At 32.9% G+C, this 13,146-nt stretch overlaps 1 protein-coding gene across 1 annotated transcript; it reads right to left on the bottom strand.

Moving 5' to 3' along the window:
- Window positions 1–6,979: 6,979 nt before the first annotated feature.
- LOC131004812 (ethylene-responsive transcription factor ERF017-like) lies at window positions 6,980–7,504 on the bottom strand. The gene has a single exon (XM_057931568.1). The coding sequence runs from the start codon at window positions 7,502–7,504 to the stop codon at window positions 6,980–6,982; it is 525 nt and encodes a 174-aa protein (XP_057787551.1).
- Window positions 7,505–13,146: the final 5,642 nt, after the last annotated feature.

Below are 13,146 nucleotides of genomic sequence, written 5' to 3'. Positions count from 1 at the left end.
ACCATCCCAGATCCGGCGCTGCTGCTGCTGTTCTTCTTCTCCATCGCCGGCCGCCACCCCAGCCTCTCTCCGCCGCCGTGGCTCGGCCACCGCCCAATCGCCATCTCCCTGAAAACCCCCATCTTCACTCTTCTATTTCTTCCAATTTCTTTTCAATCGTGATGGATTCTGTTAAATCATTCATTAGGGGCACTCAATTATGTGCTTGGGGTGATGGTGTTGGGTATTTGAATTTAAGAACATGAATAGTTGTGAGATGGCTAGCTGCTGAGTTTCTGCATAAAGGAAAAACAAAAGCAAATGGTTCTGAAATTTTACAGAATCATAGCTATTGGCGCGGAGGCTTGGAAAGCAAGCCTGCCTAAGTATTAAATAAGAATTGTAAAATACTTTGTGCTTAACTCAAAATAAATATAAGGCCCTATATATATATATATATATAGGGTTAGGTTCAATGAAAAAGGCCTAAATGTAAGAAAGAAGAGAGAAGTAATCTCATCCGTTGATCTTATCTAATCTAACGGACATTGTTTATTCACGCCATGTTCAACGGATTTTTTCGTTGAACATTCGTGAACATATACAATATTTTTGGGGGTTCTGGGTTTCGACCCCCCATATGTTCAACGAAAAAATCCGTTGAACATATACAATATTTTTGGGGGTTCTGGGTTTCGACCCCCCATATGTTCAACGAAAAAATCCGTTGAACATGGCGTGAATAAATCATGTCCGTTAGATTAGATAAGATCAACGGATTAGATTACTTCTCTCTTCTTTCTTACATTTAGGCCTTCTTCATTGAACTTTAGCCTATATATATATATATATATATATGGTGTGGTTCTAGAGAGAACTACATTATTTGTGAGAACGGGAGAATCATCAAATCTAATGCATCCACTGTAAAAATTAATGCATTCGCTGTTAAAATTAATGCATTAAAAAAATAAAAAAAATGCTCCCTTCAAGATTCGAACCCAGGATCTGCATTCATCCAACAAGATGATACATCCACCGTAGATCTTGATAATCGAATGGCTGAAAATGGTTCCCCGTTCTTTTTTTATTTATGGTTCTTTCTTGAACCTCTCCCTATATATATATATATATATGAATTTATTCATGGCTCAAAATAAATTAAAGTCTTGAAAATGAAAATTATTTTTAAGTCATAACATTTATTTTAAATTTATTCATCTAACTAGGGACGCGACTAAATAAAAACATACATAAATATTATACTATATCGTAAAATTTTCAATGACTTCACCATTTAAATGCATCACAATAACTGAAATTTGAAATAATGAAATTTCAAAAATAATCATCAATTTTTACATTATAGCAAAATAAATTCTATCCTACGTGGCATGTATAATCACTTCATTCTAATTTTTCTCAATTCTCATTCATTCTTATTTATTTATACATTTCTAATCAATTTTTACATTTAAAAACTATTAAATAATCATATAAATTTATAGATAAATTCTATCCTATTAAATAATCGCATAAAACTATTAGACAAAGTCCGTACTATTAAATAATTGTATAAAACTATTAGATAAATCCAACATATCCATTTAATTATAAATCCAACATATCCATTTAATTATAAATCCTACATATCCATTTGATTATCGGAACCCAACCAAATTAAAACACATTAGCACTTTGAGGGTCCATTCGTCTGTTTCAAACGCCTGAAATTCCTCCCAAGCTCATACCAACTTTTATTACTCCCTCCGTCCACGAAATGAGTACCCATTTGTGGACGGCACGGGTTTTAAGAAATGTATGGATTGTAGTGTAAATAGTTTAAGGGTCCCACTTTTTGAGTGTATTAATTAAAGAGATGTGTAGGGTACACTTGCCAAAAAGGGAAATGGGTACTCATTTCGTGGACGGACGAAAAAGGAAATATGGGTACTCATTTCGTGGGCGGAGGGAGTATATATATAAACTCAATGACCAACAAGAACTCATCATGTCTCACAATCCACATTTTTTTCACTTGAAATTTTTAATTTAATAAAATGATGGCATCCAGAATAGGAATCTTTATACCCACTTAATTGAGATTGTTCCAAGTGTGACTAAAACTTAAATAAAGTATACCAATAAATTAATCCACGAAAAACAATAAATTCAAATGTCAATTATTAATTTTGAAAATTAAAAAAATGCAAGTTTATTTTGTTTTGAGTTCATCCTCCATTTTAGAAAATAGAAAAAAGTATTAAAATATAAAAATTACTAATTGTCTTTATGTATGTATGTATGTATTTATATGGTCAGAATGGTTGGTCTAATATATTTTTCTCATTAGCTAAAATTCGTTATTTTGCTATTTAAGTTTTAATTAATTGTCTTCCTCTGTACAGAAAATGAATGAGTACACATTTGATAAAAGTACATTTTGATTTCAAATATATATCATATTACATATAATAATTTTCTCATAAGAAATAGGCAAATGCTTCTTGTTCGAATATAGAAGAAACCAAAGAATTTGCGGAATGGATACTTAAAATAGGTGACTGTACTGCCGGTCAAAGTCTTGGTGATGGAGAATCTGTTGTGACATTATCAGAAGACATTCTTATACATGATGCAACAAATCATATTGCAGCTATAGTGGAAAACACATATCATGCATTTGACCTATAAATGTTTAAGAATAGAGCTATCTTGGCCCCCACCAATGAGATGGTTGATACGATAAATGATGACGTCATGTCTTTAATGTCTATCAAAGTAAGGGTTTGCCTAAGTTCAAACAACATTCGCAAAGAAGATGGACAAATGGACCTCGATGAACAGGTATTCTCGGATGAATATATAAACACGATCAAGTGTTCAAGATTGTCGAGTCATGAAATTAAGAGGGATGCATAATCATGTTTTTTAGAAATATTGATCCATCTAATGAGCTTTGCAATGACACTAGGCTAATAGTAACTTTTTATAAACATCATCAAATGAATATTTATATAAAAATATATTTCTATTATCACAATCTACATTTAATTGGCGAAAGTGATTAAGATTAATATTATTTTAAATATTGTACGTATTACTAATTTAATTTGATATGACTATTTCATATGCTATAGTAATAAAAATAACATAAAATAATTATAAATTAATAATGACATAATATAATTCTCGTCGAATTTCGACAGGTTAGACGCTAGTTTTGAATAAATCATTTGGTTTCGGGCTGTCACCCATTATGTGTGGGTAAATATCTATACCCACACATAATCTTATTTTTACCCACATTTACGTGTGTGCATGGCTGAAAATCCGAATTCTTGTAGTGATTGTAGAGTGAAATTTATTTTTACCCACATTTACGTGTGTGGCTGAAAATCCGAATTCTTGTAGTGATTGTAGAGTGAAATGAAGAGTTGATTGTTGGAGAACAAAATAAAATTACTCTATATTTCACTCTACAATGGAGTGAAGTTCACTCTAATGTAGAGTGAACCATTGCAGTGGCGGAGCCGAAATTTACATTGGAGGGGGCTAAACTTGTATGAGGGTTCGGGATTATCCCAAGCCAAATTCTATTATAATTCATATTTTTTTAGAATATTATATTTAGAAAATAAAATTTATAATTTTTTTTATTATATAGAATAGCTCTAACAAAAATAATAGCATTAAAATGAAGATGAAATTATTTTATAGTTGGAGCCTTATCAAATGAATGATCAAGATTTTGACAAAACCTTTTTTTTTTAATCTAATGAACACTATTATCTCTTTAATGTTTTCACCAAAATACCTAGATATTTTTTCTTTCAAATTTTCTATTAGTGTAGAAAGAGTTTTTGGAACTTTTAATTACTTTTTATAGATCAGTATTTCACAACATATTTTTTGAGACGTTGTAAATCCACAAACTATTAGTGAATTTTGGTATTTTTATATTTAAATTAATTACCTTTAAATAAAGAAAGATGCAATTATCTACACAAATTATTAAAATTAAAATTGAAAATGTAATTGATACTAAATTAAGTTGATTAATTGACTTAAATATAGAAGCTATTTAAACAAATATATATATATATATATATATATATATATATATATATATATTAGTGTAAATAATAATTAAATTGATTTTTTTTAACTGAAAGTTTGGGAGTGGGCTTCAGCCCACCCTAGCCTCCATGTGGATCCGCTGCTAAACCATTGGAGATGCTCTTAGCTAACCACTCAACCCCCTAATTTAATGATGGGAACTTGGAAGTATGAAGTGACTGGTTTCAAATCATGAGACGACGTACGAAAAAAAGTACTCCTTATGTCCATCAAAATTAAAGGTATGACACTTTTAGTAGGCACAAATTTTAAGAAAATTGGTGGTGATTTTTATGTAGTGTAGAAAGAGTTCTATTAAAATTTGAAATGAGTTGTGGAGATTGAATTAAAGACGATTTTTATTTTAAATAAAGAGTGTTTGTAGGATAAAAAATAAGAAAAAGGGTTACCGTTAAATCCATGAGAAATTCCCGAATTCAGGAATATAACACGACCTTTAAAATTGGAATAAGAATCCATCGCTGGTGAAATTGATTTGATTTATCTCACGGCGAACTTATGCAACATACTTAAAGTTGACTTGGCAATTGGCATTCCAACGTGGCGACGCCGGACGATGAAATAAGATGACGATGTTTTAACTCTTTCTTAAATGATGTCGTTTAGTTCAAAACGACGTCGTTTGGGAATTGAAAGGTTAGGGACTTTACTTGATGACATCCGGGAAGACGCATCAATGTTTTGAGGGCCGAAAAATGAACGCTAGACATTTCTGATACAAAGCTGATAAACAGTATAATTTGGGGTTTAAAGTGATATTCATTTTGTGTCATGTCATTTAAAAAATAAAAATAAAAATTATACAATGAGATTCGGTGAGCCATGTTATGATTCTAGGCACCGAAAAAATAGATGTAAGATATTTTTAATACAAAGCTGATAATTTGAGGTTTAAATTGATATTTTCTATAACTCGAAATATTTTTAATAAAGTGGATATAATTCGAGATTTGAAATGATATTTTACCCTTTATATTAATGGCTCGAATTCGCTACAAATTAAAAGAAAAAACATGAGAATCAATTGCAATATTTCAATAATTGAATTTAATTTACAAGGAAGATGAAATTAAGATTGGGATTTAATTAGAAGCTACCGACCCTTCTAAAAATGGTACAAATTAAAATTCAAATAATTGTGTTCAACGTTTCGTCATTCCATTCCATTAAAATTCTCATTTTGACCGGTGAAAATATCATGTAATTAAATCTTATGTATGTCGGTTATCAGTTCTTCAATGCTTGGCTCAAAAATCAAAAATCCTGACCTTCAAGTTTGTTAACGTAAAATGGGGCACCTACTCTATTCAAGATTAAGGGGAAGGGACTCAAAAACCAACCTTGGGCATTGGAGAAAAATCAAAATCCACACAAATAAAATCCCTTAAGAGTTAATGGGCTCAATTAGCCGTTCTTTTATAAGAAAAAGAAAAAATGTCCATCCAAATAAAAATATGGAAAAACTAGCCTTTTCTAACGTAAATGTACAATTATACCCTTAATACTGTTACACACTTTTTCGCAAAAGTGTTTAATAACATAAAGTGTGTAACTGCGAAAAAGTGTGTAACAGTGTAAAATACACTATTACACACTTTTTTCGCTTCTAAAAAGTGTGTAATAGTATATTTTATATTATTACACACTAAAAGGGTATTTTAGTCAGAAATGTTATTATTTCCATATTTTTATTTGTATTGCTAGAATTTCCTATGGCTAAAAGATTTTGGCTAGACTAGGGTGTTGCCTCAATCGTTAATATTTTCTTATTTCTTCTTCTTTAACTCTTGTCACGCCACTTCTTCTTTATTATCTTTCCTTTTTCAGTTATTATCGTCGTGGTTTTGGGTGGTGCAGTGGAAGACGCTTGTTGATAAATTCAAATGCTCCGACAAGAAGAGCAACCATGACTACCTTTTGATTACGAATTCCATCATATTTATAGAGCCTCCAAATGTGGATGCTACGTATACTTGTTCTCCAAAAAAAATTGTACGTAAAGACACTATAAGATTAGCACATTACAATCTATACGCCAAATTTTCAAGCTTTTTCATTACTTATTTAAAAGGTATATTCTGAATGACCAAGTTTTGGATGGAGAGCTGAAGGAGGTTGGTATCCTGTGGAATGATTGATTAAATGACTTACTATTAATCTAGGTTTCATATTGCACAATGGACAAACGATGATGATTGATTAAGTGATCATTTAATAATCCCTCCATCCCAACTAATTCGATCAATACTCTTTTTTTATCTTCACAATTAAGTTGATCAATTTTTTTTTATGTAGAATAAAACACTAGTTTCTTAAATCTCGCATCGAAAAGAAGTTGATCAACTTAGCTGGGATGGAGGGAGTATTAATTAGTGGGTTTTGTTGAAAACGAAGGTATGCATAAAAGAAGAGAGATATCATTTCATGTAAAAATCAGCTAGTTACACACTAAGCTAGCTCTATATAAAGAGCAAACAGCAGAAAGCAAAAAAATGGAAAAGAAGAAGACACGCCCACTACGCATGCTGACTCATCTAACCAACTAAAAGGTAGATAAGCTTTTTATTCCACGTATGACTGGGCTGCATGCCCTTTATTGTGCTGCTCTCAACAGCATGTTAGATAAAGATTGGAGTGTATTGGTCCCCTTGGGATGGCCTAGTGGTTAGGGTGGTTGCCTGTTGTCCAAGAGGTCACAGGTTCGAGTACTCTCGGCCACAATAACCACTAGGTGGGGTGTGTGTGTGATTTGTATTATTTATAATGTAATTTCATCAAAAAAAAAAAAAAAAAAAAGATTGGAGTGTATTGGCTTTTATATATATATAGATCCCAGAAACGAATAAAAGCTTCACATTTCTTAGAAATTCCAAAGCTGGTCATCATAGCTGATCTCGTCCTCATCTTCACAAACCCTAGCTTCATAATGTGCATAGCTATACATCTCATCGGGCTCTGGGAAAGGCCCGAAATCCGCATTATGCCCACCATTCATGTCCACCATTTCCCAAAACGACCCGTCAATCAAATCCACCCTCGCGGAATCTTCCGAGGCCCGGGCCCGAAACCCATCCTCTGCCGCCTGCGGCAGTCGGCCACTGCCGTAGCTTTTCCCGTAGCGCTGCGCCACCGCCTGGATCTCGGAGGGGGACAGCGACTCCCCGCCCGGGATGTCCGGTGGGTCGTCCGGGAAGTTGAACTTGGCGGCGCGGCCGCGGAGGCAGAAGAGGGCGGCGTCGAAGGCCCGCGCCGCCTTCTCCGCCGCATCGTAGGAGCCGAGCCATATCCGCTCCCGGCTGTTGGGGAGGCGTATCTCGCAGACGTACTTCCCCCACTTCCGCTTCCGCACGCCCCGGTACTTGGCCTCCGCCGCCGTGCCGGACATCCTCTCCTCCGCCGCGGGGATAGTTGGACTCGTGTTTGATTGAGTGCATGAAACAGCATGCACTCAAACAGTTGTTGCGGTAGATTGTGTTTGTTTGCGCGCATATATATATATGTATGAGCACAGACCAAATAGATGTTGAATCCGTACATAGAGGAATCTAAATCTTAAAACATATGTGTCCAAATCGAATGTAGGAGCGCGTAGGGTTAAAGTTAAAACTTGCAAGCTCTTTCAATGAAATTAAATAGTTAATGAAATGGCCAGAAATTATAATGCACGTGCTAAATTTATGTTTCTATTTCGGGAAAAATGTACTCATGTAGTTGACTAGAAAATTGGTGATGAGTTGTTCTAATTAATGTTTGATCAAATTTTTTTAAGTAACGAAAATGTTTAATTTAGTTGAATTAAATGGTACATGATGAATTTATGTTTCATGTAGATAATTGTTGTATACTTATTTACTCAAAATCGATTTCTGGTGAGTAAGAAATAATTAAAGATAAGTAATACTTATCTCACATTGATTATTAATATTAATCAATTAAGTATATAAGTTATTACTTAAGTACATGAACTAAAATTGGACTGCAAAGTTCAACACACGCGCCGCCACCGCTCCCCGCCAGGCCTTGATCGGTCCTGGCCTCTGGCCCCTAATCCTCGGCCGTGAACTTGGACTTGGACTTGGACTTAGATCTTGGCATTATGAGACGGGTGGGAGTTACAATAGAGCCTTGATATATGGGACGACATTGATGTTATGTCTATGACTCCCAGTCATGTTAATTTGAATATGCAGATCCGTGCTTAATGTAGAAAATTCAATTCGTCGAAGTTCGTTGGTCTGTAATACTGCTACCTACGAGACGAAGTCATTTCATCTTTGAGGATGATACACCAAACTGAGCACTAGAAGTGTCACAATCCAAAACTATTTATTTTCTTTACAATTTTTGTTTGAAAATTATTTAATTATCAAGTTATGAAGTTTTTGAAGATAAAAGAATATTTTATATATGAAGTTTGTGTTGGTCTAGTCGCATCCCATAATAATAATAATAATAATAATAATAATAATAGTAATAATAATAATAATAATAATAATAATAATAATAATAATAATAACTTTGATATTATAATTAGGTTTTAAAATAAAATTTATTTTCACAAATATAATTATGGTATATATATAAATAACTGTTTATAATTTTTTATGGTAAGAAAACAAATAAATAAACATGTATCCCGTGAATTTCTTAAAAGACTAAACAAGTATATCTATGTGTATGCACGTACAGAATGCATATGATTAAGATTATGATTTATTTAAAAAAATAAAAGAAAGAAAAAGGGAACTTAAAATTAAAATGTATGCATTACATGAATCATGCAAACCTGCTTACGTGTAGGATTTTTAAAATTGGATAATTAAGCAACCCTATAACCTTAATAATAAGCCTAAGAGATGACTCATCAAGCATATAACTTAACTAGTATAAGTAAGCATACATCACATGCACGTACTATCAAAATATATCATGATTTCATGCAGGGAACAAGTAATCGAGGTAAGATAGTTAGATTTCATGCACATAATTATTTATACATACAAGTGTATATATATATATATATATATATATATATATATATATATATATATATATATATATATATATATACAGGGGCGTAACCAGGGGGCCTCCCAAATTTTGAGTTTTTTTTATTATATATATATATATATATATATATATATGTTTATATTATAAAAGAAATTTGTTTTACAAAAGTTGACTAGCTTGCTATATTCTTCCATTTATAATTAATTTAAGGATAATTGTGTTATTTAAAACTATATAATCTATAAAAATATTATACATTATTATCACTATTATGCTTGTCTTTTAATAGAAAATGCCTAAAATGAATGGAATGACCAAAAAAAAAAATTTGTTTGCTATTATTACTATGCTTGTCTTTTATTATTATTGATTCTAGCTTGTAATTTATTGAAAATATATAATTTATGAAAATATTGTTCGTTATTATTGTTATTATGCTTGTCTATTAATAAAAAATGCCTAAAATGTACGAAATGACAAAAAAAAAAGGTTTGTAATATATGAAAATGTTGTTCTTTATAATTACTATTATGCTCGTCTTTTAATAAAAACTGCTTTAAAAATACAGAATGTCCCAAAAACATTTGTAATGTATTGAAACTAATTTGTTATATATTTAAATTATATAATCTATGAAAATGTTGCTCTTTTGCTTGTCTTTTAATAAAATAATGCCTTAAATATACGGAATGTCCAAAAAAAATTTCTCGGGGGCAACCGCCCCCTGAACCCCGTGTAAGTTCAGCCCCCTCCCAAATTAATTCCTGGCTCCGCTATTGTGTGTGTGTGTATATATATATATATATATATATAGGGAGAGGTTCAAATAAGAATCACTAATAAAATAAGAACAGAGAACCATTTTAAGTCATTCGATCATCAAGATCTACGGTGGATGCATCATCTTGGTGGATGGATGCAGATGCTGGGTTCGAATCCTGAAGGGAGCAAAAAAATTATTTTTTTTGGATGCATTAAATTTAATAGCGGATGCATTAATTTGTATAGCAGATGCAATAATTTTATTGGTTCTTATATTCTCACGATAATTGTGGTTCTCACTATAACCGCACCCTATATATATATATATATATATAAAATTATATGTTAATTATCTTTAATTCTTATTAATTATTGTTTAATTTTATGGGGCTAGCCGTGCAGTATGACTAAACCATTGACTTTGATTTGAGTTACTCAATTTGTTTCGAAGCTCAAATTTAAGGTGTGAGATTTATTTAAATACATGCATGATGTGATTATAGTTATTGTCCATTTTAATATTATGTGTTTACCATATATGTTATGATTTACATTTATCACTAAGTTCCTGTAAATAGGATCCAGGACGTCACAGTCCTTGAATTAATTGCCACAATGCGATTTGAAGTTATGAATTATGTATCACTAGGAACCCGTAAATAGGATTTAGCACAGAAAGATCCTTGGACTGCCACAATGCAATTACATGTTAAAATTAAAGTTGCATTCATTAATTATCGCCAGGGTCCCGTAAATAGGGTCTGGGACATTAAAATCCTTGGGATGTCACCATGCGAATTGAGGTGTGATTGAAATTTTTAATATCCCAACGTCCTTGATTATTTCTATCATTCAAACTAATCTTGTTTGATTTTATTCCATGAAAAAAGTATGATTAGAAAAATTATAATTTTAAAAATAAAAATATTCAATTATACATATAATCAATCATGTAAAATAAACGCCTAAAAAATATTAGTCTTGAAAAAATAGTGCTTCGATCATGAAGCAAGAAATTCATGAACATAATTGAGACAAAAAACTAAGCATTTGTTTGTTTAATTACCCTTTTCGTTTAATTGTAAGTAGACTTCCGTACAATGGAGGTCGGCTGGGCTGTGAGTGAAATGAAATGGAAAAGAAAAAAAAACAGTAAACAGATGTTCCCATTTTGTTGCTGATCATTTAATATGTTCCCATTTAGTAGTACGAAACTTATAGAAGAATTGATGATTTAAGAAGATTTTGACTCGTTCTTTGACAAAAACGTGAAAATATAACAGTTATGATCTTCTATTTCTATTCTCAAAAAAAAAAAAAAAAAACAATTAAGTGTTCACAACATTTTTTCATACTAGTGTTTTACCCGTGCGATGCACGGGATTATACATATGTTGTTAAAGTTTTATTATAACATTCTCGAAGATATTTTTGTATAATCTCTAAAATAAATGAGTTTTAAAAATATTTTATTATACAATTGTTATACCAATTATATTACTACTAAAATATATTTAAGACTATCATTTTTAATTACATAAAAATCAATGTAAAAATAATAATACATGAAAATACAATTGGAAACTTCTCATCTTATTATTATAAATTTTGGAAAACTTCTTTATATACAACATTTGTAGTAGACGAACATTCTACTCTGTCTTCATTACATATCAAGATTTCAGACCCCTTCAACTTGTCTTCCATCATTGCAAAGTACAGTTTTGACTACTTTGTGATAAACCACACCAATTACATCTACATATATAAATGCATACCAATAATGTAGATATATCAAAATGTTGAGTTTATAAAAATATGAATTTTGAGATTATCAATTGAATATGCATGTGTAAGGAAATAATAAATTAACACATTACCAAATAGCATATTGTCATTGATAATATCAATGGAGGCAACTTCTTCAAAACTTTTAAAGTTAAATAGTTGGCGTGGAAAACCTTCTTCATAAATTTCAACTATGAGAATAAGGCTTGTATTAATGGAAAAGTAAAAGAGTACAAAACATCCAAGAAAGCGCAAAAGAGAGCAAACAAAAGATCGAGCCTCATTAAAACCTTCTAAGAAGAAGAGACCTTAGAAGGAAAAAGAGTACTCGTGAAAGACTCACATTCGGTTCAGGAGCGGGAAGAGACAACTTCAGGAGTTCCGGCCTAACCATCACCCCTAAGAAGCTCAGCTCAAAAAAACCGGAAGAAGAAGAACCAAGAAAGAAAACAGGAGACCAACAACAAAAGAAAACAACCCAACCAAAGCCTAAGGGAACCAACGAACCTGCTTATATAACCATACGGATATGACTATGCGTCGACATATCCCTTGCAACCGCAATCCTAATCTCCTCAATCGCAAAAGGCCACCAGCCTTCCTGCCGATCATCATTGGCCATAATATCTGCCGGTTGATTACCCTCACGGTAAATATGCGAGACCATCAAAGAAAAATCCCGAAGCAGGCGAAGAGTATGCTGCCAAAACGCCCTAAATCTCCAAGGAACATCACTCGAGCGAGAGTACAAAAGGTGAACCACATACATAGAGTCAGCCTCAACCCACAGATGCCGCCAGCCTCGGGTATGAGCAATGTGAATAGCATAGATCACAGCCAACAATTCCGCCTCGAAAGCAAAGCCGTTGCCGCCTTTAAAATGAAAACAACCTCGGACATGAGACCACTTGTCTCGAAAAACCCCACCCGCAGCAATAACTCCAGGAGCTGCCGCCGCCGAGCCATCTGTATTAACTTTAATCCATTGACCAACGGGAGGCCACCAGTGAACCTCCACCATACAGGGGGGAGGAGCAGCACGGCTCCTCACCCCAATCGCACGAGTGATCGAATAGTCAGCCCAAGAATTAGAAATATTACCCAACTTCCGGAAAACCCCATCAATCTCCATAAAGTAAGCCTTGACAAAGGCCAAAACCGCACGTCTATCAAAGCACAAATCCTCAAAAATAAGCGCATTGCGTCCCGACCAGATACGCCACATCAGAGTGATAATTCCCGCCTTCCAAAAAGAACCAATTTGGGAACTCCAAGAGAGATTCCAAGCCAGAACTAAGAAGGAATGAATATCCATGCACCCCAAGAGATTCTCTTTACCAAACCAACCTAAAAAATCAGTCCAAATAGGGCGAACACACGAGCACTCCCAAAGCACATGCGAAATCGTCTCACTATCTTGGAGACACAAAGAACAAGCATTGGGCGCAATTAACCCTTGCCGGATCA

The sequence above is a fragment of the Salvia miltiorrhiza genome, unplaced genomic scaffold, assembly GCF_028751815.1.
Source record: "Salvia miltiorrhiza cultivar Shanhuang (shh) unplaced genomic scaffold, IMPLAD_Smil_shh original_scaffold_462, whole genome shotgun sequence".
Lineage (NCBI taxonomy): Eukaryota > Viridiplantae > Streptophyta > Magnoliopsida > Lamiales > Lamiaceae > Salvia > Salvia miltiorrhiza.
Note: the sequence above shows the minus strand (reverse complement) of the source record. Positions and strands in the feature narration are given on the sequence as shown.